Genomic DNA, 27,973 nt, shown 5'->3' with positions numbered 1-27,973 from the left:
CTCCAGCTGATATTGTAGACCAGGTCCCTGGGTCCGGTCACTGGGTACAATCCACTCACCTGTTCGGAAGAGCGGGTTATTTAAGATGGAGACGCGGCCAGTAGAAGCAGGATGGGTGGGGAGAAGCCATTCCTCTTTTTTCAAATTCTTCCACGGGATGTGGGCTTCACTGGGCAAGACCAGGGTTTGTTACCCGACCCTAACTGCCCCTGAACTGAGCGGCTTGTCCAGCCATTTCGGAGGAGCAGTTATAGAGTCAACCACATTGTTGGAGTCACATGTAGGCCCAGACCGGGTAAGGGCTGCAGATTTCCTTCCCTAAAGGACATTAGTGAACCAGATCGATGATGGTTGTCATGGTCACCATCACTGAGGCTAGTTTTATATCCCAGATTTGTTAACTGAATTTAAATTCCACCAGTTGCTGTGGTGGGATTTGAACCCGCGTCCCCAGAGCATCAGCCTGGGCCTTTGGGTCTAATGACATTCCTCCCCCCTTCCTTCCCCTTCTCTTCCTCCCCTCCCGCCTCCCCCTCTCCTCCCCTTCCTTCTCCTCCTCCCCTCCGCTTCTCCTCCCCCTCCCCTCCTTCTCCACCCCCTCCCCTCCCGCCTCCCCCTCTCCTCCTCCCCTTCTCCTCCTCCCCACCCTTTATCCTCCTCCTCCCCCTCCCCTCATCCTCCCCTCCTGCTCCACCCCCTCCTCTCCTTCTCCTCCCCTCTCCTTCTCCTCCTCTTCCCCTTCTCCTCCCCACCCCTTATCCTCCTCCTCCCCCACCCCTCCTTCTCCTCCTCCTCCCCTCCTTCTCCTCCCCCTCCCCTCCTTCTCCTCCCCCTCCCCTCCTTCTCCACCCCCTCCCCTTCTCCACCCCCTCCCCTTCTCCTCCTCCTTCTCCCCCTCCTCCTCCAAAACTCCCAAACCACTTTCTTCAATTGTACTTCGGACTTCTCTCAATATTGTCTACAACTTCCTTACGAAAAAATAAACCAGCCAAGTTTAGCAACTTAAGAGTGCAATAGTAAATCTGTTACCACCAGAGTAAACATTGCTTATTTCTACTAATGCTCAAGTAACGCTAAAGACTCTGGCTTCCTCCATCAGTACCATGATCTCTCAACTAGTAACAACCTCTCTACAGGTAACCGTCTCTCTCACCTGCAACCATGAGCTTCCCTGACATCCTGGAGAAGGTCGGAAGTGTGGGGAAATTCCAAGTCATCCATATTCTGTTGCTAGCATTGCCAGTTTTATTCCTGGCTAGCCATAACCTGCTTCAGAACTTTGTGGCTGTCGTACCCGACCATCACTGCCGGGTCCGTTTGGCAATGAACGGCTCGGGTCCCGCCAACGCTACCACCGCGCTGCAGGCAGAGGAGCTTCTCCGCGCTTTCATCCCTCTAGACCGGAATCAGGAACTGGAGCAATGCCGCGTGTATTCCTCGCCTCGGTGGCACCTGCTGGACCCCAACGCGACCTGGCGGAACACGACCGAGTATGACACACAGATATGCACTGACGGGTGGACGTACAACCGCTCCCAGTTCAAAGCCACAATCGTCACGGAGGTACACGTGCGAATGTCTGTTTCACTCAAAGCACAAATTGCGTCCCATTTTTTGTGAATCTGTAGGGGATTTGTAGAAGGGGGAGCTTACTTACTGGGGTAAATCAGAACAACACAGCCAATCCCGGGCTTGAGGAAGGATGTGTACCGGAGACGGTGAAAAGGAGGTTTGCCGGAATGGCAAGAGAGGTGAGAGATTTCAGTCAGATGCAGAAACTAGAGGGGTTGGCGTTGGTCGCCTTAGAGCTAGGGAGGCTTAAGGCGGTGGGGTTTAATAGAGGTGTTCAAATTGTTGGCGTGTTCTGATTGCGCAGCTAAGGAGAAGGGGGGCTTGTGGAGCGGTGGGTAGCATCCCTGCCTCTGGACCAGAAGTGGGCCAAGTGGGTCAAGTCCCACTCCAGGATTTGACCAAATGGTCACCAATGTGACCAAACAGGTTGATTATCAGCCTGCCGGCCCTGCCAATAAGGCTGACGGTGAGAGTTTCCTGGTCGGACTTACTGATGGCAAACCACTGCAGTACTTTGCCAAGCATGATGATGGACCAATCCAATGGAAGTCCACGGCTGCCAAGGCCCCCATAGGGCGCGGTACCTGGGGGGGTAGACGAGGAGAAACTCTCTTGACTGGTCGGAGCCTCAACAACCGGTGAACAGATTTATAAGATAATTGGCAAAAAAAAGGCAGGGAGGAGGATTTTGCTTTTGAATGACTCAGCGAGATGTGATCTGGAACGCACTACCGGAAAGGACGGTCGAAGCAGATTCACTAATTTACAGAAAGGGAATTGGATAAAGAGCTGAAAATGGGAAAAGTATTGCAGGGCAATGGGGGGGAAAGAGCGGGGGAGGGTAGTGGGACTAATCGGATCGAGCTTTCAGAGAGCAGGCACAGACACGATGGGCCGAACAGCCTCCTTGTGATCTGTAAGGTTCTATTGATTTTACCTCCAAAGGGATATTGCAATAGTGACTCTACACTTGGACCCTGGACTAGGTCTGGGGGAAGAATTTAGCCCAATTTCCTGTTACTGTTGACTTGACATTGAGTTCTGCCGGAGTTTGTCCATTTGCAGATATCAACGGAGAGGTCATTGATCTAGTCAGTTCCAGCTCTCACCAGGGACAAATAGTTTACTGCCTTTGACAGGCTAAACAAACACTTCCATTTAAATAAGGGTGTAGTCATCAAACCCATGTCCACGGCATGCAGAGCTCAAAACAAACACCAGTGCCTTCATGTTACATGACCTCGGCTGGGATTAAAGTTCATGGCTGCTGTTACACTGAAACCTCTCTCAAAGAATGTGGCTCTGTGGAGTGACCACTGCCCTGTGTGTAAAGTCCCACGGACCGAGAGCGAACTAGCCAGTTAATCTGATTTTAGCTGGGATTGCTCGAGTGAGGGTCGTTGACCTGGACGAGCTCCCTGCTGATGGGTCAGCACTCTTTTGTTACCACCCTCGAGGGGTAGGCTACCACCCACACTGGCGTTCTGGTGGGGAGCTTCAAACCCTCAGTCTCCTGACCCGGGGGGTAGGGGTGGGGGTGGGGGTGGGGGGGAGTCAAGGTGGCCAGCCCTGGTCAGACATGCTCCTGGAGATTTCATTACAAGGCTTCCCCCCGCCACTGTCTCCAACCACCCTGGCCACTCAGCCAGTCCTTCCTCCGCACCTCCAGAATCTTGGAGGCTAATCATCTAAAGTTAAAGGGGTTGCAAAACATGTACTTCCCCCTGTGGATCTTTTCCCCCCTCCCCCCAGCAGTTGCTCAAAGTGGCCTCCAGGAGGTCAATCTTTAATGGCGACCCTAACCTACGGTCACCTACAGACCAAACGCCCATCGTGAGCCTGTGGAACCTGACTATTTCAAAATGGCGGAGCCCTCAGGGCAAGCAAGAAGGCAAAAGAGCTCCTACAAGGCCTTATTCCTATTGTTATTTTAACTTGATCTTTCATGGGATGTGGCAAGGCCGGCATTTTTGTTGCCGATCGCTAACTTCCCTTGAGCTGAGTGGCTATGCTCGGCCATTTCAAGGGGGGCAGTTAAGAGTCAACCGCATCGCTGTGGGGTCTGGAGTCACGTGTAGGCCCAGACCGGGTAAGGAGGGCAGATTTCCTTCCCCTAAAGGGGGCATTAGTGAACCAGATGGGTTCACATTAGTGAACCAGATGGGTTCACATTAGTGAACCAGATGGGGTTTTTTTTTAACAACAATCGATGATAGTTGTCACGGTCACCATTAATGAGACAAGCTTTATAGATTCCAGATTTTTATGAATTGAATTTAAATTCCGCCAGCTGCCAGGGTGGGAATTTGAACCCATGTCCCTCCCCCACAGCATTTCCCCTTTAGGGAAGGGAAGTCTGCCATCCTTAACCGGTCTGGGCCTACACGTGACTCCAGGCCCCACAGCAATGCGGTTAGCTCTTAACTGCCCCCTCCGCGACGTTCAGTTCAAGGACGGTTAGGTTGGGGCAATAAAGTGCGGGCTGTCAACAATTAAAAAAAAAGGGGGGAGCACTGCCACAAGCTAGCAATGTCGCTAAGACCTTCAGTAACCCTGTCGGTTCCGTTCTTGTCTTGACAGTGGGACCTCGTATGCAGCAGTAGGTCTTTGAGAGAACTTGCACAGTCTGTCTACATGGGTGGTGTGCTGACAGGATCGATCGTACTGGGAAGGCTTTCCGATAGGTAAGATCGGGATGGGGGATACCGTGCAAACGGAGAGCGGTGGACCTCTCTGGGTAAATTTAAGTTGCCACCGGGGCCCAAGACTCAGTGCGGTCTTTGACCGGTCCCCCTACTTTTATTTTCCTGCTTGCAAACAGAAATTGTAGGCATTGAGCATTGGAATAGGTATTTTTTGACTGGGGCATTTAAAAAGCAAGTTTGCTGACACTGCAATGCAGACAGCACAAGGTGGCAAAGATCAAACAAAGATAAAGAAGATCAAACATTTCTTTAGCACCATCCTGCAACCCCGGGTCTCTGCGGTGCTCCGTTCTGCTTCCCCCTGCTCCCTCTCGCTCCCCCCTGCTCCCTCTCCCCTCCACCTGCTCCCTCTCGCTCCCCCCTGCTCCCTCTCCCCTCCCCCTGCTCCCTCTCGCTCCCCCCTGCTCCCTCTCCCCTCCCCCTGCTCCCTCTCGCTCCCCCCTGCTCCCTCTCGCTCCCCCCTGCTCCCTCTCCCCTCCCCCTGCTCCCTCTCCCCTCCCCCTGCTCCCTCTCCCCTCCCCCTGCTCCCTCTCGCTCCCCCCTGCTCCCTCTCGCTCCCCCCTGCCCCCTCTCGCTCCCCCCTGCTCCCTCTCCCCTCCCCCTGCTCCCTCTCCCCTCCCCCTGCTCCCTCTCCCCTCCCCCTGCTCCCTCTCACCTCCCCCTGCTCCCTCTCACCTCCCCCTGCTCCCTCTCACCTCCCCCTGCTCCCTCTCCCCTCCCCCTGCTCCCTCTCCCTCCCCCCTGCTCCCTCTCCCCTCCCCCTGCTCCCTCTCATCTCCCCCTGCTCCCTCTCCCCTCCCCCTGCTCCCTCTCCCTCCTCCCTGCTCCCTCTCACCTCCCCCTGCTCCCTCTCACCTCCCCCTGCTTCATTTGCTGGTTTCCTGGCAAGAGGAAGCAGCGAGGAGAGCAGAGGAAGCAGGGGAGGGGAGGGGGGTAGGGAGTGAGTGGTAAGCAGCAGGATAGTGAGCAGCGAGTGGGAGGCAGCAGGGTGAGCAGCAAAGGACGCGAGAGTATCCGGGTAGTGGGCAGGAGCGCATCTCAGCTCCAGGACATCGCTATAGGAGTTCCTCAGGGTAGTGTCCTCGGCCCAACCATCTTCAGCTGCTTCATCAATGACCTTCCTTCCATCCTAAGGTCAGAAGTGGGGATGTTCGCTGATGATTGCACAGTGTTCAGCACCATTCGCGGCTCCTCAGATACTGAAGCAGCCCATGTCCAAATGCAGCAAGACCTGGACAATATCCAGGCTTGGGCTGACAAGTGGCAAGTGACATTCACGCCACACAAGTGCCAGGCAATGACCATCTCCAACAAGAGAGAATCTAACCATTGCCCATTGACATTCAATGGCATTACCATCACTGAATCCCCCACTATCGACATCCTGGGGGTTACAATTGACTAGAAACTGAACTGGACTAGCCATATAAACACTGTGGCTACAAGAGCAGGTCAGAGGCTGGGAATCCTGTGGAGAGTAACTCACCTCCTGACTCCCCAAAGCCTGTCCACCATCTACAAGGCACGTCAGGAGTGTGATGGAATACTCCCCACTTGCCTGGATGAGTGCAGCTCCCACAACACTCAAGAAGCTCGACACCATCCAGGACAAAGCAGCCCCGCTTGATCGGCACCCCATCCACCAACATTCACTCCCTCCACCACCGACGCACAGGGGCAGCAGTGTGTGTACCATCTACAAGATGCACTGCAGGAATTCACCAAGCCTCCTCTGACAACACCTCCCAAACCTGTAACCACTAAGACCTAGAAGGACAAGGGCAAAAGATAGATGGGAACACCACCACCTGCAAGTTCCCCTCCAAGTCACTCACCATCCTGACTTGGAAATATATCGGCAAAAAAACCCTGGAACTCCCTCCCTAACAGCGCTGTGGGTGTACCTACACCACGTGGACCGCAGCGGCTCAAGAAGGCGGCTCACCCCCAACCTTCTCAAGGGGCAATTAGGGATGGGCAATAAATGCTGGGCCCAGCCAATGAGTCCCAGGTCCCGTGCAAGAATAAATAAAAAGCAGATGGTGGGCGGCGAATGCACGATAGTTACATAGTGTCAGCAAAGGAAAATCTGATGAGCACAGGAAAGTAAAGAGAATTAAGAAATGCTGAAGGGTGAGAGGTGAGGTAGAGATGGAATGAGGTCAGGCTCATGCGGTGTATAGAGACCAGAATGCAAAAGTCGAGTCCCCGTTTCTCGGCTGCGTTTTCTGTATAATCCTCCCCCGCTTTCTATTTTTTCTGCTGGTGTCTGGTTTCGTGGGTTCTGACCCATTCAGCCCGCATCCCCTAATAAAAGCTCAAAGCTCCAAAGCCCCTCAGCAAAGACAAGGGCTCTTTCACGAGCGTGGGAAACGAACTCGCAATCCAAACGTGCGCCTCTTGACTGAAAGCAACGTGTGATCTGCGGGAGTTAAGCCAAGGCTGCCCAAGCTAAGCAGGAACCTGAAAGAGGTGACCTATCCTTGCAAAAGGCCTGGACGAGGGAATCCGGACTCTCCTCCTGGTCTCCGCACTTTGCGGTGAGAGTTTAGCTGGTGAATCGCAGAAGGTTATAAAGTCACCAACAACGCATTGAGAGATTAAACAGGGCTCACTCCCAAAGACCAAACTTTGCCACTTAAGAGACAACGCGGACAGGTGAAGGGTTTAGCAGCGCTGCTAAACCAGGTCATGTAGTGGAGCGCGTTACTCTATCTTAACGTTTACCCTGTGTCTATTATTGACAGGTACGGGCGGAGGATTCTCCTACTCTGGTCCCACTTCCTGGTGGCAGTCGCTGGAACGTGTGCGGCCTTTGCCTCTTCCTACTCCTTGTTCTGTTTCTGGAGGTTTCTGAGCGGGATGGCGCTGTCAGGGGTCATCCTCAACACCTTCTGCCTGAGTAAGCGAACGTCTCATTATTCTGCAGTTGACCTGCGGGTCAATGAGCGCGTCACCCATAGCAACTCAAGTCCCTTTCCAGAACTGGGATGGATATATCCGCATCTGACACCCAGTGGGGGAAGGAGCAGAGGTCAAACTCAGCCATGATCTTAATGTAATGGCGGGAACAGGCTCCGAGGGCTAAGTGCCTCTTGCTTCTCTACCTGATGTTCTTCAGGATCTGGTTTAGTCTAACACTCCAGCACAGTGCTGAGCAGGGTGGCCAACGAGCTGAGATTAAATGTATTCCTGGAGGTTTCATCGCCTGACATCCCTCCCCAACGCCCCCCACAGCCACGCTCCAGCCACTAGTCGGCCAACACCTCCATCCTTGTGACGTGCGGCCTTCCTACGCCAATCGGAAAGCTAAAAGACTCATGACCCAATTGGATGATGCTTGACTGTCAGCCAAAACAGGCCTTTTTCTCCCCCATTTTCAATATTTTTATATCTGGCAAAGAGAAATGTTCAACGGAAATGACAAAAAAAAACAGTCCATCTTTTTTTGAACGTCCCGATGATTTTTCTCCAGGGTTTGCACACGGCAGTGTCCTGGAGATTGATCTTCAATTCCTGGAGAACTCCAGGCCAATCCGGGAGGGTTGGCAACCCTGGTACTGAGAGAGGGCTGCACTGTCGGATTTTCCGTCCTTTTGGGTGAGATTTTAAACTGAGTCCCCGGAGAGCCCTCTCAGGTGGGTGTAATAGATCCCATGCCAATGCTTGAATAAGCGTACCCTCCAAAAGGTGCGCTGCAGAAACTCACCAAGTCTCCTTAGGCAGCACCTTCCAAACCCACGACCGCTACCATCTAGAAGGACAAGGGCAGCAGACACAGGGGAACACCACCACCTGCAAGTTCCCCTCCAAGTCACTCGCCATCCTGACTTGGAAATATATCGGCCGTTCCTTCACTGTCGCTGGGTCAAAATCCTGGAACTCCCTCCCTAACAGCGCTGTGGGTGTACCTACACCACAGGGACTGCAGCGGCTCAAGAAGGCGGCTCACCCCCACCTTCTCAAGGGGCAATTAGGGATAAACACTGGCCTAGCCAGAAGAAGGTATCTCAACTCTTCCTCTTACTCTCCCTCCAGGTCTGGAATGGATCCCAACAAAAGTGCGAACTGGCGTTTCGACCTACATCAATTATTCCTACACGTTTGGTCAACTGATCCTGGTCGGTGTGGCGTATGGAATCCGAGATTGGCGTTGGCTTCAGTTTGCAGTGGCTTTCCCATTTTATGTCTTCTTCCTTTACTCATGGTAAAGTGTCGCGGAAGGGAGTTTTTATTTTGGCTGGATTGTGGTATTAATCCTGGTGGAACGGTACAGTCTCGCGTCTGTCTCATGGGGGCGACAGCAGTAGCGTTTTTAGTGGAATAAGGTCTGTGGGAACCATATCACTGAATATATTTGAAGAGGAAATAGACTTTGGGACTCTAAAGGCATCGAGGGGTATGGGGAGAGAGCGGGAGTGCGGCGTTGAGGGGTATGGGGAGAGAGCGGGAGTGCGGCGTCGAGGGGTATGGGGAGAGAGCGGGAGTGCCACGCTGAGGGGTATGGGGAGAGAGCGGGAGTGCGGCGTTGAGGGGTATGGGGAGAGAGCGGGAGTGCGGCGTCGAGGGGCATGGGGAGAGAGCGGGAGTGCGGCGTCGAGGGGCATGGGGAGAGAGCGGGAGTGCGGCGTCGAGATGGAGGATCAGCCGTGCTCATATTGAATGGCGGAGCAGGCTCGAAGGGCCGAATGGCCTACTCCCGCTCCTGTTTTCTACGTGACTGAAACCATCCATAACACAGGACCACCCAGGTTGGGTTTCTGATTCTGCTGAGTCTTAAACCTGGCCGGAGGACATTAAAAGTAAAAGCTACCATTCTTCCCCTTAATCAGCATCCATTGGCCTTGGACAAAATAAGCTGATGCCCCCCACAGTTCAATAGCTTGCCGCCACTCAGTGCTGATATAGAAAGAGGGCAAGGAAGAGCGATTGATGAGACCGCAGCTCGGTTATTGTGCGCAGTTTTGGTCTCCTTATTTAAGGAAGGATGTAAATGCGTTGGAGGCGGGTTCAGAGGAGGTTTACTAGATTGATACCTGGAATGAGTGGGTTGTCTCATGAGGAAAGGTTGGACAGACTGGGCTTGTTTCCACTGGAGTTTAGAAGAGTGAGGGGGTGATTTGATTGAAGTGTACAAGATCCTGAACGGCCTTGACAAGATGGACGTGGAAAGGATGTTTCCTCTTGTGGGTGAGTCCAGAACTAGGGGGGCACTGTTTTAAAATTAGGGGTCGCCCTTTTAGGAACAGAGATGAGGAGAAATTTTTTCTCTCAGAGGGTCGTGCGACTTTGGAACTCTCGGCCTCAGAAGGGGGTGGAGGCGGGGTCACTGAATATTTTTAAGGCGGAGGTAGATAGATTCTTGTTAGGCGAGGGAATCAAAGGTTATCGGGGGTAGATGGGAATGTGGAACTCGAAACACAAACAGACCAGCCATGGTCTTATTGAATGGGGGGGCAGAATCGAGGGGCTGAATGGTCTACTCCTGCTCCTATTTCATATGTTCGTATGCCTTTCACAACCTGAAGACAGCCCCCAGTGCTTAACTTTTTTATTATTTCAAGGAATGTGGGCGTTGTTGGTTAGGCCAGCAATTGTTTCCCATCCCTAATTGCCCCCTTGAGAAGGTGGGGGTGAGCTACCTTCTTGAGCCGCTGCAGTCCCTGTGGTGTAGGTACACCCACAGCGCTGTTAGGGAGGGAGTTCCAGGATTTTGACCCAGCGACAGTGAAGGAACGGCCGATATATTTCCAAGTCAGGATGGTGAGTGGCTCGGAGAGCGAAGTTTTACGTTGTTTTGGAAGTCGCAGATTACCCAAAAGAGGGGTCCAAATTCACATTTGTGAGTTTTAATAAGTAGTTTATTCGGAAGCAACAATTTAAATATGATGCGTAAGCTAAATACATGGAAAAAGCATAACACCCATGGGAGAACAGATGGACAGGCCACACTTAGGCAATTGGGCATAGCCGGGTAGATGCCAGTGTTGTAGCTGTACTGGAACAGCTTGGCTAGGGGCGCGGCAAAGTCTAGAGCACAAGTCTTCAGTACTATTGCCGGAATATTGTCAGGGCCCGTAGCCTTTGCAGTATCCAGCGCCTTCAGCCGTCTCTTGATATCACGTGGAGTGAATCCAAAGACTGGCATCTGTGATGCTGGGGACATCAGGAGGCGGCCAAGATGGATAGAGATGGAGTGGACAGGGATCCCCTGTTTCCCCTGAGGGGAGAGGTCAATTACCAGGGGGCACAGATTTAAGGTGATTGGTAGAAGGATTAGAAGGGGACATGGGAAGAACCTCTTCACCCAGAGGGTGGTGGGTGTCTGGAACTCGCTGTCAGGTTTGGTGGTGGAGGCAGAAACCCTCCTCACCTCATTGAAAAGGCACCTGGACCTGCAGCTGAAATGCTGCAAGAACATTCAAGAAGCTCGACACCATCCAGGACAAAGCAGCCCACTAGATCGGCACCCCATCCACAAACATTCACTCCCTCCACCACTGACGCACAGTAGCAGCAGTGTGTGTACCATCTACAAGATGCACTGCAGCAACTCACCAAGGCTCCTTCGACAGCACCTTCCAAACCTATGACCTCTACCATCTAGAAGGATAAGGGCAGCAGACACATGGGAACACCACCACCTGCAAGTTCCCCTCCAAGCCACTCACCATCCTGACTTGGAAATATATCGGCCGTTCCTTCACTGTCGCTGGGTCAAAATCCAGGAACTCCCTTCCTAACAGCACTGTGGGTGTACCTACACCACAGGGACTGCAGCAGTTCAAGAAGGCAGCTCACCCCCACTACCTTCTCAAGGGGCAATTAGGGATGGGCAATAAATGCTGGGCCCAGCCAACGACACCCACATCCCGTGAGTGAATTGTTAAAAAAATGACTGCCACGCTTCACTTATAGGGGCAGAGAAATGACCAGAAGTTCTCTGTTACCCCAAGTCAGGAGTGTTCGTGACTGAGCCAGAGAGACTGCCCATTTGCCACTTGGCTACAAGGTAGGCGGGCTCAACAAACAGGGGCAAAGCGGATAATAAGGGAATTTCCGAAATTGTTTACAGGTCTGGGGGAGCTCCAACGCCGCTTACAGGAAATAAGAACACAATGCGGCCGATTAGTCAAATCACCGCAGTGTCTTTCCCTAGAACTCCGGGAAGGGGGCAGCGACTGGGGTGGGGGTGGCGAAGGTGGGGAGAAGTAGGGTGCGTAAATAATTAATGTTAATGAGTAGAACGAAAGCCTTGGGTGGGGGAGGGAGGGGAGGGAGTATAAAGGGTTAATAGCTGTTATACTAATAGTGGAGCGCATTATCGGTGATGTCAGACAATGTCAGGTCACATGGAACTGGAACGGGAGAGGAGGAGGTTCTGATGGGAGTACCGCTAAAGTCCGTCTCTGTAAACAGTGTCAATACTCAGTAAAGCCTCACTAGTTCGCCACAGCCTGGATTCCAGCTCTCCTCAATCGGAGACGCCCAGATCCCAGTCGTAACAAAACAAAAATAAAAAAATACCTGGAAAAACTCAGCAGGTCCGGCAGCCTCTGCGGAGAGGAACACAGTTAACGTTTCGAGTCCCGTATGACTCTTCAACAGAACTAAGGAAAAGTAGAAGAGAGGTGAAATATAAGCTGGTTTAAGGGGTGGGGGGGTGGGACAGGTAGAGCTGGATAGAGGGCCAGTGATAGGTGGAGATTGCCAAAAGATGTCACAGACAAAAGGACAAAAGAGGTGTTGACGGTGGTGATGGATTTAGATTTCCAGCATCCGCAGTTTTTTGCTTTTATCCCAGTCATAACAATACACTTTAGGGGAGGGAAATCTGCCGTCCTTACCCGGTCTGGGCCTACAGGTGACTCCAGACCCCCGCACAGCGGTGCGGACGGCTCTTAACTTCCCTCCGACGTGGCCGAGCGAGCCACTCAGTTCACAGGGGGGCGATTAGGGACGGGCCACAAAAGCTGGGCCTCGCCAGCGACGCCCACGTCCCCCCCCGTGAACAGTACGAAGGAACGAAAAGTGTCGAACCAGCTCCCCCCCCCCACCACCCCACCGCCGATTGCTTTCCAGCAACCCACGCCGAGGGCGTACAGCCAGGTGAGATCGCCGGGTGAGAACCCCCAGGCTGTTGGGCCTACCCCAAAGTGAAAACAGCCTGTCAGCTCGCCAGTCGAGGCTGACAGATAAAAGGCCTGTGCGTGGGCCGGTGGTTGTCGGGGTGGCGGGGGTTGGGGTAGACGCAGGGAAGGGCAGGTGGATGGGGGGGGGGAGAAGTCTGCAGGAAAAATGGCTTTGAAATGGCGCTTGACATCCAGCGCGCCCCAGGCCCAGGTTTGTTTAACAATTGAGGGAGCCCCAGTGCCGTCCTGATGAGCTGTCCTAAGCGACCGTGGGGGTTGTTTCTACTGTTGAGGTGCTCATCCCAAAGTAACTGCGGTCATTCCCACAGGTGGTTCCCGGAGTCCGCCCGTTGGCTCATTCTGAACAACAGGGCTGACGTGGCCCTGAAACATCTCAAGAGGGTGGCAAAACTGAACGGCAGGGGGGAAGAGGGCGAAAAGCTCACCAGCGCCGTAAGTGCCGTTACGGGAAAACGTCCCACATGTAGTCATCCCGATTAGAAACGTCGAAACTAGGGGCAGGAGCAGGCCATTCGGCCCTTTGAGCCTGCTCCGCCATTCAATATGATCATGGCTGATCCTCTAATCTCAACGCCACGTTCCCGCTCTCTCTCCCCATGCCCCTCGATGCTCCTAATATCCAAAGATTTATCGATTTCTTTCTTGAATATGCTCAGTGACCCGGTCTCCACAGGGTAGAGAATCCCACAGGTTGACCACCCTCTGAGTGAAGAAAATTTTCCTCATCTCCAGTCCTAAATGGCCTGCCCCCGTATCCCTCCCCTCAACCGGGGGAAACATCCTCCCCGCATCTCGTCTGTCCGGCCCTGTTAGAATTTTATACGTTTCAATCAGGTCCCCTCTCATTCTTCTAAACTCTAGCGAATACTGGCCCGGTCGGACCAATCTCTCGCCTCGTACGACAGTCCTGCCATCCCCGGTGTCAGCCGATGGCTACACCAATGAACCAAGTCAGTGAGCTGTGCTCTCACATCCTCTGCTGCAGAGACCTCAGCATAGAAACCTAGGCTGACACTCCAGTGCGGTACTGAGGGAATGCTGTGCTGTCGAGGGTGCGCCTTTCAGATGAGACGTTAAACCGAGGAGCCCTCGCAGGTGGATGTGAAGGGTCCCTTGACACTATTTCGAAGAACCACAGGGCAGGGGGGGTTGCAGTTAGCCCCAGTGTCCTGGTCTATATTTATCCCTCCGCCAACATCACTAAAGCCTGGGTCATTGTCAAGTTGCCCTTTGTGGGAGCTTGCTGTGCACAAAATGGCTGCCGCCTTTCCCACATTACTCCTGACCCATCTCAAAAGCGCTTCATTGGCCGCCAGGCGCTTTTGGGACGCCTCGAGGTGGCGAAAGGCGCTAGAGAAATGCAGGCCTTTGGGGTGGGTTTTTTTTGTTTTGGACAACGTTAACGCGACGGGGATGACACACGAGTTTCCTATCGAAAGTCTCGGCCTCACAGCCTTCACAGTTTCAACCGAGATCGTCCAACGACCGAAGCAGCTACAATCTCAATCCCGCCCCGCTGTTTGGCTGGGAAGTCGCTTTTCAACAGCAGCGTAGAAACGCCTCGACACGCTCGTCCGGAGTTCCTCCTGGCAGTCATTTCCTCTCGCAGTCATTTTATAACAGGTTTAAAACGACAGCCCAGTTAAGTTATCGGCCAGTGACTTCCACAGGGTCTCAGAAGTCCCTCTCGGCCTTTCCATCTCAAGTCAACCTTCAGGCATTTAAAGCCTAAGTGAACCTGTGGTACCATCTCAGGGGAGGTGGCAGCATAATGGTCAGGTCACTAGATTAGTCGTGCCCAGCCTAACGCCCTGGGGACATCGGGTTCACAATCCCACCCCGGGCAACTGGCGTAAGTTAAATTCGCTTAATAAACCTGGAATTGAAAGCTAATCTCAGTAATGAGACTGTGACAACCATCATCGATTTGTTGTTAAAAAAAAACCCCATCTGGTTCCACTAATGCCCCCTTTAGGGGAAGGAAATCTGCCGTCCTTACCCGGTCTGGGCCTACACGTGACTCCAGGCCCCACAGCCATGGGGTTGACTCTTAAATTCCCCTCTGAAATGGCCGAGCGAGACGCTCAGTTCGAGGGGTAATTAGGGATGGGCAACAAATGCTGGGTCTTGCCAGCGACGCCCACGTCCCCGTGAAAAAGTTTTTTTTTAAAAAAGTAATTCTTCGGTTTTCTCGAGCCCTTTGGCGATTCCTGAGGACATGTTAAGGGCACAGGATAAATACAAGCTTTTTCTCTTAAGAAACGGGAGCAGGAGTAGGCCATTCGGCCCCTCGAGCCCGCTCCACCATTCAGTTCGATCGTGGCTGACCTCGGGCTTCAACTCCACTTTCCCCGCCCGCTCCCCCTATCCCTTGATTCCCTGAGAGACAAAATAAATCTGTCTGTCCCCCCCCAGCCTTAAATGTATTCAGCGACGGAGCACCCACAACCCCTTGGGGTAGCGAATTCTAAAGAGTCACCACCCTACGAGTGGAGGGTTCACAACCTTTCGCAACTCGTTTCTCCTCCTCTCTGTCCTAAATGATCGACCCCCATCCTGAGATGCTGACCTGGGGTTCTGGATTCCCCGGGCCGGGGAAACGGTCTCTCAGCGTCCCACCCTATCAAGCCCCTTCGGAATCTTGTAGCTTTCAATGAGGTCCCCTCTCCAATATACTCAGCCTCATCATAGGACAATCCTCTCATCCCAGGAACCCATCTGGTGAACCTTCACTGCACCACCTCCACTATCCTTCCTTAACTATGGAGGTCAAAACTGCACGTAGCACTCCAGGTGCAGTCTCGCCAAAGCCCTGCACAGTTGTGGCAAGACTTCCTTATTCTTGTACTCCAATCCCCTTGCAATAAAGGCCAACACGCCATTTGCCTTCCTCATTGCTTGCTGTACCTCCATGCTAACCTTGTTTATTTTCACAAGTATACCCAAGTCTCCCCGAAGATCAACATTTTTCAAGATCCAAACCTCTTAAACACACATTCTGCTTTCCTACTCTTGCCAACAAAGTTAATAACCTCACACTTCCCAACGTCCGCCATCTTCTTGCCCGCTCACTTAACCTTTGCAGCCTCTTTGTGTCCTCCTCACAGCTTATCTTCCCACTTTGCATCATTAGCAAGTCTAATTATGTTAGTCAACAGGTCAAATCTTCCGGGCTCCGGATCCTCGGAGACCGGGCGTACGCTGGTCGGGACCCTGTGGAAAGTCCTGACCCGCGTACTTCTGTGGGAATTGCCCTGGAAGTTTGAATTTCCGGTGGGCGGTTCTCCTGCTCCTGGGCACCCTCCGTGAACGTCTCCGATTCGGAGTTAAGAGTCGGAGACTCCGGACGGATCCCGATGTACTTACCTGGATAGTCAGCCAGGAAGTGAGACAGATTAAAACCTAGTTTAACATCCAGGTAACTACAAAACCAAACCAGGCCCTCCCGCCCCAACTACTCCTCCTGACCACCCGGCTGACCCCCAACCTGAATACCCCCCCTCCGACCCCATCAACCCTCGACGACCCGACTACCCTCTCGACTCGATTAACCCACCCCCCACCGACCTGACTACCCACCTCACTTGCTTACCCACCCATTAATCCACTCGCCCATTCATTAACATACTGGACATTTCAACGAAGCACATGGAGGCAAGTGCCATAAAAAAAGGGGGCATGTTTCTGCCTGCTGATCCTCTTTGCCGGTCTCCGCATGGATTCCTGCAACTGAGTGGCTTCTTCTGGCCACTGCATCAGAATTTGTAAACCTCGTATACGACCAATATGCACGACGCAGTGGTTCCAATGCAAATCGGGAAGATTTGGCCCAACGTCTCTACATCTAAGTCATTAATAATAGGTTATAAACAGCCCAGGCCCCAGCACTGATCCCTTCGCTGCCCGCCGACTTGAAAATATCCTGTTTATTCCTACTCTTAGCTTCCTGTCCGTTAACCAATCCTCTATGCACGAATAAATATTGCACTCAACTTCCTTCAGCCCTTATCTTGCTGATTAACTTTTTTAAGAGGCACCTTATCGAATGCCTTTCGGAAATCCAGATATACTACACCTACTGGTTCCCCTTTACCTACCTCACTAGTTACTTCCTCAAAAGACATTTGCCAAACATGATTTCCCTTTGATAAAACCACATTGGCTTATATCGACTCATACTATCACTTTCTAAATGCATTGTTAAGACTTCCTTAATAATAGATTACAGCAATTTCCCGATGACTGATGTCAGGCTAACTGGCCTGCAGTTCCCTGTTCTGTCTCTCTTCCTTAAATGATTCCACCCTTATTTCATTTGTTGACATCCTTGGTCCCACCATCATCTCTGACCTCCAATCGAGCTCTCCCATCATGCATTATTGCTCAAAGTGGCTCTGAGAAGCTCAGTTGCCCGTTCGAACCAAACGCCACCTGCGGTTAACAATCATTGATCTTCTTGAAGATTTGTGTCCTACCGGAGGATGAGTGCTGCTACCCTTTACGGAGAGATGGTGGTGGTGTAGTGGTAATGTCAGAGGCCCAGGTTAATGCTCTGGCGGACGTGGTTTCAAATCCCACCACAGCAGTTGGTGGAATTTAAGTTCAGCTAATTAATCTGGCAATTGAAAGCTAGTCTCAGTGATGGTGACCATGAACAACTATCATCGATTGTTGTAAAAACCCATCCAGCCCCTTTAGGGAAGGAAATCTGCCATCCTTACCTGGTCTGGCTTACATGTGACTCCAGACCCCACACCAATATGGTTGACTCTTAACTGCCCTGTGCAATGGCCTAGTGAGACACTCACTAGGGGCAATTAGGGATGGGCAACAAATGCCAGCCTTGCCAGTGATGCCCACGTCCATGGAAGAATTGAAAAAAAATGTCTGAGGACTTGGTTCCAACCATCTTTCACAGGGTTCAAGAGAAAATCTGACCTCTTAATACTAGCCTCAAATTCATTTCACCCCTCCCCGCCGCAGCAGTTATCCTTGTCCCCTGACCTTAGTAACACTTCCTCCCTTTGCTGACCTTCTGAAAGTTCCCTCCTTCAAATCTGTAAGCGTGCCATCCGACTCTCCCTTCCTCTTTGTTGCACATTCAGTCTAGTTGGAAATGAGTCTTCTGCTCCAATACATTCTCCCCCTGTTGCCCCAAAAACCCATCCTGGCCTTTCCACCCGACCTCAACCTAAAACCTAAGCTGACCCACGATTCCTGGCTTACCACCCCTTTTCTTTAACTCTTTGCAAACTCGACGATATCCTACGTGAAAACCTTGAGCTCTTCACGCAACTTTCCCAGTTAACAACACCTCCCTCCCCCACCACCACCCCCTCCCCCCGCCAACTCTGGCTCTTCTCTTTTTAATAAGACTTGAGACATGTATTGATCAGATAAATAGAACATGTTCAACACTGATGTCTCATATCGTTGTGTGTGTTCCCAAAGATTCTCAAGTCAAATATGGAGAAAGAGCTGTCAAACACCAAGGACACATACAGTGTACTAGACCTGTTCAAAACACCTGTCATGTGCAAAACGGCCTGCTGTACCATGCTTATTTGGTAAGTTATTAGATAACGGGCTCTGAACCAGGTAACAAGATGGTGGTGATATTATCGTTATCGAGAAAGGAAGTTGGGGGGTAGGAGTTGGTTCAGATGTTCGGCATCCACAGTATTTTGCTTCTGTCTAAGACATTCCCGCCATGGGGGGAGAGGGTGGTGTAGTGGTAACGTCGCTGGCCCTAGTGGCCCAGGCTAATGCTCTGGGCGGGGGGGATCACGGGTTCAAGTCCCACCTTGGCAGCTGGTGGGATTAATAAATCTGGAATGGAACTGACTAGTCTCAGTAATGGTGACCATGACAACCATCTTCAATGGCCATTTAACCACTATGCCAATGTGGGAAGCACAAAATGGACAGATTAAAGTAAACCTTATTACTTTGGGGTGGGGTGGAGGAAGGAAACCTGCTATCCTCATCTGACCTGGCCTGGCCTACATGTGACTCCAGACCCAAGCTGACTCTTAACTGCCCTTCTGAGTTCAAGGGGCAATTAGGGATTGCCATCCACATTCCATGAAAGAATGTATAAAACAACTAAGTGCTGGCCCTGTTAGCGATGCCCACATCCCATGGTAAAATATATAAAAACATCGACAGCCGTGCTGTCAGCTACCTTGGTCCTAAGCTCAGGAGTCCCCTCCCTAATCCTCTTCACCTCTCTCTCTCTCTTTCGGTACATTCCTTCGAACCCATCTCTTTAAAGAAACTTTTGGTTGTCTATTCCGACGTCTCCCTCTGTGGCTCGGTGTCAAAATGTGGATAACGCTCCTGTGATGTTTTCTAAATGCAAGCTGGAGAGTTTCGATAGAACCCACTCTTCTCCAACTCAGTCTTCCTCCTCTTGCAGGTTTTCAACCAGCTTTGCCTATTACGGGGTGGCGATAGACCTGCAAGGGTTCGGAGTGGATATTTACCTCATCCAGGTCATTTTTGGAGCCGTCGACATTCCAGCGAAACTGGTGGGCGTGATAATGCTAAGTTACATAGGCCGACGGTTCACGCAAGGGACCTCTCTCATCCTGGCCGGGAGCATTGTGATAGCAAACATCTTCATTCCAAAAGGTGAGGGCAACGGCTTGACATCTCACCCCTTTTAACTGGGCCTCAGGTCCAACACTGGGGGGAGCTGCCCTTGCCGGGAATGGGGGGGGATGGGGCTTTACATGGATGGAAACACTGCGGCCGGGGGGGCCGGGTGACATCGTAAGTTCAGGGCGTCCCACGCGGTTACCAAACCTGGCAGATGACGGCACACAGCCGCAGAGGGGGGTGGGAGGAGAGGCGGTGGCATCGTGGTGTTGTTGTCGCTGGGCTGGCATTCCGGGGTAACGCTTTGGGGACCCGGGTTCGAATCCCACCATGGCAGATCTGAGTTGGAAGTCTGACGATGACCACGAAACCATTGCCGATTGTCGTAAAAACCCATCTGGTTCACTAACGTCCCCTTTAAGGAAGGGAAATCTGCCCTCCTCACCCGGTCTGGGCCTACACGTGACTCCAGACCCCACAGCAATGTGGTTGTCTCTTAACTGGAATGAGGGGCGGGCAATAAATGCTGGCCTAGCCGGGGATGCCCACATCCCGTGAACAAATGTTTTTTTTTAAATTCCCGGAAGGAAGCATCACACCTTCCTGCGAAATCCGTGCTGACCAGGAGGAGCTGGTTTCTCCTCTGGGGCCCCAGAGGGTGTCCGTCACCCTCTGCGGCCTTGACCTTGCTCGTCCTCTCAGTGCTGTTACCACTGGAGAATGCCCCCGCACCCCCCCACCTCCACTCTCTCCACAACTAGCTTCGCGTCAGGTTGGTCCATTGTTTCCTCGGGCCTCCGACCCGACTGCTGCTCCCCCTCGTCACCCCTGATGTCCGACGGCCCCGCTCCCTGGGCTAGACGATGAGCGCAGCAGCGTCGGAGTGTGGCCTGGGTGCCACGGGGGTTTCTTCCTGCCCGCCTCGAGTGCACGTCGGGTCAAAGCCAACCCTACTGTACCCGTGCTGCTTCCTCCAGCAAAGAGGAATAGGGCATGAGAGGTGGCATTCCTCCTGACTGAGAGCAAAAGGGCAGAATCCAGTCGCTGGCCTGCGCAGGCGGCAAGGGTCCACCCCATTGTCTGCTGATCTCCGCTAGGGCATCGCTTGAAACGCTGGTCCCTGTGTTCTTGGGCTCCGTGAGAATATGGAACCCGGCCAAGACTTTATCTTCATCCATTGGCCACACGTTTAAATCGTGAACAGAGGAAGGTATCCAAACACGTCGAGCAACTTGTTAAACCAGCACTTCCCAAACCACTTTCCAATGTGACCCCAGTTTAACACAGGAAAAGTAACCTGACCCCAGGCGCGAGTAAAATCAGAACAATAAAGCAGCAAAGCAACATTCAGTATATAATTATTAATGCTCATGTATAATCGATCAACATATAATATCATATAAATACAAACATTTGTTTTTAAAAGCACTTTGTAAAGTAATATTATTTTTATGTACACATACAACCAAGCAACTCCGCATTCTCTGGTGTCAGAAGAGTCAGTGAAGCCCCTCCCCACCTCCATCTCCCCCACATATACACTGCAATCGGCCCCTCTCTCCCACACACACAAACACACACTTCCAAACATCCCTCACACGCCCCACACCCATACACACACACACACACACACTTCCAAACATCCCTCACACGCCCCACACCCATAAACACACACACACACTTCCAAACATCCCTCACACGCCCCACACCCACACACTCACACACACACTTCCAAACATCCCTCACACGCCCCACACCCATACACACTCACACACACACTTCCAAACATCCCTCACACGCCCCACACCCATACACACTCACACACACACTTCCCAACATCCCTCACACGCCCCACACCCATACACACTCACACACACACTTCCAAACATCCCTCACACGCCCCACACCCATACACACACACACGCTCACACACACACTTCCAAACATCCCTCACACGCCCCACACCCATACACACACACACGCTCACACACACACTTCCAAACATCCCTCACACGCCCCACATCCATACACGCTCACACACACACTTCCCAACATCCCTCACCCCCACACACACGTGCACACTCACACTCACACACACACACACACACACACTCACACACACACTTCCCAACATCCCTCACACCCCCCACACCCATACACACACACACACACACTTCCCAACATCCCTCACACGCCCCACACCCATACACACACACACACACACTTCCAAACATCCCTCACACGCCCCACACCCATACACACACACACACACACTTCCAAACATCCCTCACACGCCCCACACCCATACACACTCACACACACACTTCCAAACATCCCTCACACGCCCCACACCCATACACACTCACACACACACTTCCCAACATCCCTCACACGCCCCACACCCATACACACACACACACACACTTCCAAACATCCCTCACACGCCCCACACCCATACACACACACACACACACTTCCCAACATCCCTCACACGCCCCACACCCATACACACACACACACACACTTCCAAACATCCCTCACACGCCCCACACCCATACACACTCACACACACACTTCCAAACATCCCTCACACGCCCCACACCCATACACACACACACACACACTTCCAAACATCCCTCACACCCCCCACACCCATACACACTCACACACACACTTCCAAACATCCCTCACACGCCCCACACCCATACACACACACACACACTTCCCAACATCCCTCACCCCCCCACACACACGTGCACACTCACACTCACACACACACTTCCCAACATCCCTCACCTCCCCACACACACGTGCACACTCACACTCACACACACACATACACACACACACACGCTCACACTTCCCAACATCCCTCACACCCTCCACACATGCACACATACTCAGGCGCACACACACACTTCCCAACATCCCTCACACCCCCAACACAAACACTCATACGCACACACATGCGCACACATACACAGACACCCACTTCCCAACATCCCTCACACCCCCCAATACATACGCACACACACGAGCACACTCACACACACTTCCCAATATCCCTCACACCCCCCCCACACACACACACACACGCACACACACACCCTTCCCAACTTCCCTCACACACACACACACACACACAGACATGCACACATGCTAACGCGCACACAAACACACACACTCTTCCCAACATCCCTCACACCCTCCACACACACTCACACACGCTCATGCACATATACACACACACACCCTTCCCAACTTCCCTCACACACACACACACGCATGCTAACGCACACATACACACACACACCCTTCTCAACATCCCTCACCCCCTCACACATGCACACACACTCACGCACACACACACACCTTTCCCAACATTCCTCTCCCACACATGCACACACACAACCCTCCTCTCCCTCCCCACACACACACGCCGCTCTCCCCTCTTCCACCTTTGGTCCATCTGTCGGTCCCTGTGAGGCAGAGTCACTATCCTGGGATAATTAAGGGGCCTGTACAACAGGCCAAACAGGAGTGGAAACACAGTAAAACGTTTGACGCTGCCTCTCAACCCTTTCTGGCTCAGCCCCCTCACCTTCCAAAAACTCAGCAGGTCCGACAGCATCTGCGGAGAGGAGCACAGTTACCGTTTCGAGTCCGTATGACTCTTCAACAGAACTGAGTAAAGTTTGGCGACATCAATCCAGCCTCCAGACTGGGCAGTCCCCTCTCTCCACAGTCGCCGTTGCTGCCTGGGCTCAGGGTTGAGCAACCCACAGTTTGGGAACCCCTCTATTAAACGTCGCGTGCAACGACATCTCCCCTTGTTCCATCTCTCTTACAGACCTAGAGATCTTACGAACGTCATTGGCGGCTATTGGGAAGGGATGCCTTGCAACTGCATTTAGCTGCTGCTACCTCCATGCAGGTGAACTCTATCCAACCGTGGTCAGGTGGGTACTCCCATTACATTCTCCCAGTGAAACCAGCAGGCTGGCGGGGGGATGGGGGGTGAGGTGATAGACTTGGGGTAAAGGTACACAGAGGAAAGAGGCGGAGGAAAAGGGGACATGGTCAGAGGATCGACCTGAGTAACAGTCAAGCATGCCTTTGCCACCAAGAAGCATAAAATGAGGCACCCTGAACGGCCCGGTGGGTAAAGAGACCGTAAATACAGAATAGACCCTTAAGCAAAGTTCGGGGAAGGTTCACTTGACTGATATCCAGGGATTGGGGGCGGGATTATCTTATGAGGAAAGGTGGGACAGGTCCGTTGGAGTTCAGAAGAATGAGAGGCGATCTTAGTGAAACTTCTAAGAGCCTCAGCGGTCTTGACAGGGTGGGTGCTGAGAGGGTGTCTCCTCTTGCGGGAGAAGCTAGACCGAGTGGGGAGGGGGCACAGTTTAAAAATAAGGGGCCTCCCATTTAAGGCGGAGACGAGGAGAAATTTCTTTCTCTCAGAGGGTCGTGGATCTCTCTTCCCCAGAGAGCGGGTGGAGGCTGGGTCACTGAGTATTTTTAAGGCCGAAGGAGATAGATCCTTGACTAACAAGGGAGTCAAAGTGTATCAGGGCTGGGCGGGAATGTGCAGGACTAACAGGGAAGTCATTGGTTACCGGGGGTTGGTGGGAATGTGCAGGACTAACAGGGGAGTCATTGGTTATTGGGGATAGGAGGGAATGTGCAGGAGTAACAGGGGAGTCATTGGATACCGGGGGTTGGTGGGAATGTGCAGGACTAACAGGGGAGTCATTGGTTATTGGGGATAGGAGGGAATGTGCAGGACTAACAGGGGAGTCATTGGTTATTGGGGATAGGAGGGAATGTGCAGGAGTAACAGGGGAGTCATTGGATACCGGGGGTTGGTGGGAATGTGCAGGACTAACAGGGGAGCCATTGGTTATCGGGGGTAGGTGGGAATGTGCATTTGAGGCTACAATCAGATCAACTGCGATCTTATTGAATGGCAGAGCAGGCTCGAGGGGCTGAATGGCCTACTCCTGCTCCTAATCGTGTCTACAATGCCTGGATGTGCTTTACGCCGTTCTCAGTCAGGCGTCAGTTAGAGTGCTACAATTCCGGGACACTACCTGATGTGGAGTGAAACAAGTAGTGGCTGCTCTGTACAAATTGGGTGCGGACAGCAGGTGAGGACCCGGCCAGGTGAGGCTGCGACGGCTGAAGGTCAGCCAGGCAACTTGCGCCTGAAGAATGGTTTAACAAGCCAAAGGTCCCGGCTGGTGCCCGGCGACTATGAAACACGTGCCAAGCAAGAGTCAACGCCTGCCTGACAGGAGGGCGGCAGTATTCGAACACCAGCTTCTGACGCTCTGTTTGTATCCATAGGCAGACAGGGATAGGACTCGTAAACACCATGGCCCGAGTTGGATCCATGGTGGCCCCGGTTGTGAAGCTGACGGGTGAATCTGTGGCCTACCTGCCGATGCTAATATACGGCGGCATGGCGATAATATCTGGAGTTTCTGCATTTCTTCTCCCGGAAACGCTCAACAAGCCATTACCAGACACGATCGAGGAGGTAGAAAGCAGGTCTGTAGTGCCAACATTTCACTTGGATTTGCGTTAAGAGGTTGACAGCAGGGTTTTTTTTTAATTTATTCGTTCACGGGGATGTGGGCCTCGCTGGCTGGGCCCAGCATTTGTTGCCCATCCCTAATTGCCTCCTCAAGGAGGTGCCTTCTTGAGCCGCTGCAGTCCCTGTGGTGTAGGTACACCCACAGCGCCGTCCGGGAGGGAGTTCCAGGATTTTGACCCAGCGACAGTGAAGGAACAGCCGATATATTTCCAAGTCGGGATGGTGAGTGGCTCGGAGGGGAACTTGCAGGTGGAGGTGTTCCCCATGCATCTGCTGCCCTTGTCCTTCTAGGTGACAGAGGTTGCGGGTTTGGAAGGCGCTGCCGAAGGAGCCTTCGTGAGTTGCATTATGTAACATCCTATTGTAAAATAATGACCTCTTATACCGGTGTCCATTGGGTTGATGCTCATACCACCATCCCCAGGCTACCTTCTCCTCATCTGTGGCCCTTGGTCGAGTTGCTGCTCCGTGTGTTCTGGGATATCCACCATATGCCTTAACCCACCTGGGGTTCAGAGCTGCTCCTTTGTGACCGTGACTTGATATATTTTCCCTCCTTGACCACTTTGTGACCTCTGACCTGGTTGACCACGCCGTCCTCCGTTATCCAGCTCAGTGGGGCACCGCGCTTTGGTCCGCTCTCCAGTTGGAAGCCACAGCCTCTCCAGAATCGGGCTTTTCTCTTCCCTGCCCTCAGGACCTGTGGAGTCCCTCGTGGATTTGCCTCGCCAGGCTCCCTCCTCTTCCTCATTTACATGCTTGGCGGCCAACATGCACGTTGAAGACACCCGCCTCGCGCCTCTCTTGACGTTAACAGAATGTTTGTCCGATGTCCAGTCTCAGCTGAGCCACAATTTCACCCCATTAAACATTAAACAGGACCAAAAGGTCTTGACGTATAAGACCTGCCGCTAACTCCATATACCTTTGTCATTGATTGCATTCTCCTCCCCAGCCTCACGTTGAAGCAAACTGTTTGCAGCCTCGACATTCAATTCTGAACTGAGCTTCTAATCTCAATCATCATAAAGACTCCCTACCCCTATCCCTGTAATATCACCCACCTCCAGCCCTGCCCCAGCCCAAATAGAAACCCTTCTCTTTGCCTCCTTCAGCCTTGACTATTCCAATGCTCTCCCAACATCCTCCGCTCTTGTATTTAAATCGTTTCATGGCTTCACCCTTCCCTTGCTAGCCCTACGTTCCCCTCCAGAACTTTTCATTCCTCCGACTCTTGTGCAAAGCATCTACATCCTGGGGGGGGTTACCATTGACCAGAAACTGAACCGGACCAGCCATATAAATACTGTGGCTACAAGAGCAGGTCAGAGGCTGGGAATCCTGCGGAGAGTAACTCACCTCCTGACTCCTCATAGCCTGTCCGCCATCTACAAGGCACAAGTCAGGAGTGTGATGGAATACTCTCCACTTGCCTGGATGAGTGCAGCTCCCACAACACTCAAGAAGCTCGACACCATCCAGGACAAAACTGCCACTTGACTGGCACCCCATCCACAAACATTTACTCCCTCCACCACCGACGCACAGTAGCAGCAGTGTGTGTACCATCTACAAGATGCACTGCAGCAGCTCACCAATGAATGCAATTTGTTACTGTCGTTGATCCTGTGTCATTCCTTCTTCCCTGCCACAATAAAGCAAATGCTCGCTATCGGGGGGCACTCTTACCCCAACCTCTGCCAAGGGTAAAGACCAAACCCAGGTAGATTTCCTGGTCAAACATCTGGAAATGGTTGGTCCCAATGGGGGACATCTCAGTTCACCTCCCTCACCACTGCCTGTCAGCACCATGGTCTATTTGAGTACTCAGCCAGTACAGTAACAGGGGTGCTACAATTGGCCTCAGGATCAATGTTTCCTCTCATCGCAATGGCCGTGCTCAAAATAAACAATGTGCGGTACTTTTCAATTGTATTTTGCTTCCGAGTTGCTAAGGCTCCTCAAATGCAGACACCTGAGAGGGAACGTTGCTGAAGATCCATGGTCAGAGAGAGTTTGGGTAAAACCAGCTGGGTTTCCTACTCCTGATTAGAATCCAGGGACTCCCACTCGATTTTTAAAAAATTCATTCACGGGATGTGGGCGCCGCCAACTAGGCCCACATTTATCGCTCATCCCTAATTGCCCCTTGAGAAGGTGGGGGGTGAGTCGCCTTCTTGAGCCGCTGCAGTCCCTGTGGTGTAGGTACACCCACAGTGCTGTTAGGGAGGGAGTTCCAGGATTTTGACCCAGCAACAGTGAAGGAACGGCCGACATATTCCCAAGTCAGGATGGTGAGTGACTTGGAGGGGAACTTGCAGGTGGTGGTGTTCCCATGTGTCTGCTGCCCTTGTCCTTCTAGATGGTAGAGGTCATGGGTTTGGAAGGTGCTGTCGAAGGAGCCTTGGTGAATTCCTGCAGTGCATCTTGTAGATGGTACACACACTGCTGCTACTGTGCGTCGGTGGTGGAGGGAGTGAATGTTTGTGGGTGGGGTGCCAATCAAGCGGGGCTGGTTTGTCCTGGACGGTGTCGAGTTTCTTGAGTGTTGTGGGAGCTGCACTCATCCAGGCAAGTGGGGAGTATTCCATCACACTCCTGACTTATGCCTTGTACATGGTGGACAGGCTTTGGGGAGTCAGGAGGTGAGTTACTCACCGCAGGATTCCCAGCCTCTGACCCGCTCTTGGAGAACGAGGAAAGAATCTTGCTCGGCTGTGACAACTGCCTGTTGACCTTCTGCTCCCAGCTGAAGAATAGTCACTCGGGTGAGGTGACTCCAGAAGAGAGGGGGAGGGCAATCTGGGACATGCATAAACAAAATTGGAATGCTTTCTAATCACTGCTTTGTTATTTCTTTATTTCCAGAGCCAAGAAAGATGTTGAAAAAGGTGAAGAGCCAAAGAAAGATGAGATTCCGCTGCAGGGAACACAGACATCACTGATGCAACAGTCCTCTGAACCAGACACACCTCACTGTTAATACCCCATCAGCCCTCTCAGGCTACTGACTGCCGACTGACATTCTATAACTTATGTCCACTATGACCCAGAACATACAACACGCGTCATACATCACGTTCCTAACCCGCAATATAACGGACGCGGGATATTGTACATTCGCTGATTGAGATGATCGAAATTTAACCATCACGAAACTAAAACACAAGAAATAAATTTGGGTCCACTCATTCTTAAGATTGGATATTAAAGGGGGCAGGTCATGGGGCCAAGGTTATGGTTCCGTTTGCCCACGGGCGTTAAGATTCTAACTCCACGGCGTGCCCATCTTCTGCGCATGACAGGTTGCCCACCCAGTCGTCAGCCTTGACTTCCGGTTG

The 27,973-nt window shown here is 52.4% G+C and overlaps 1 protein-coding gene across 2 annotated transcripts; it reads left to right on the top strand.

Moving 5' to 3' along the window:
* Positions 1-1,107: 1,107 nt before the first annotated feature.
* On the top strand, positions 1,108-27,809 carry LOC144677437 (solute carrier family 22 member 6-A-like). Of its 2 annotated transcripts, XM_078537529.1 has the most exons (10): positions 1,110-1,563; positions 4,153-4,256; positions 7,025-7,179; positions 8,316-8,484; positions 12,739-12,862; positions 17,882-17,997; positions 18,849-19,063; positions 22,881-22,989; positions 24,383-24,586; positions 27,501-27,809. In XM_078537529.1, exons 1-10 carry the CDS (start codon positions 1,162-1,164, stop codon positions 27,613-27,615), a joined length of 1,713 nt encoding a protein of 570 aa, XP_078393655.1. In that variant the 5' UTR covers positions 1,110-1,161; the 3' UTR covers positions 27,616-27,809. The 2 variants fall into 2 exon arrangements, with proteins under 2 accessions (XP_078393656.1, XP_078393655.1); XM_078537530.1 differs by lacking the exon at positions 24,383-24,586 and having other exon boundaries at positions 1,108-1,563.
* Positions 27,810-27,973: the final 164 nt, after the last annotated feature.

This window comes from Cetorhinus maximus, unplaced genomic scaffold (assembly GCF_964194155.1).
Source record: "Cetorhinus maximus unplaced genomic scaffold, sCetMax3.hap1.1 HAP1_SCAFFOLD_2533, whole genome shotgun sequence".
Lineage (NCBI taxonomy): Eukaryota > Metazoa > Chordata > Chondrichthyes > Lamniformes > Cetorhinidae > Cetorhinus > Cetorhinus maximus.
Note: the sequence above shows the minus strand (reverse complement) of the source record. Positions and strands in the feature narration are given on the sequence as shown.

Bases quoted from the DNA above. Each gene is read 5' to 3' on its own strand.
- LOC144677437 (XM_078537529.1), top strand. From the start codon at position 1,162: ATGAGCTTCCCTGACATCCTGGAGAAGGTCGGAAGTGTGGGGAAATTC. The intron at 1,564-4,152 runs GTACACGTGCGA...TTGTCTTGACAG, and splicing joins AAGCCACAATCGTCACGGAG to TGGGACCTCGTATGCAGCAG. The intron at 4,257-7,024 runs GTAAGATCGGGA...TATTATTGACAG, and splicing joins CTGGGAAGGCTTTCCGATAG to GTACGGGCGGAGGATTCTCC.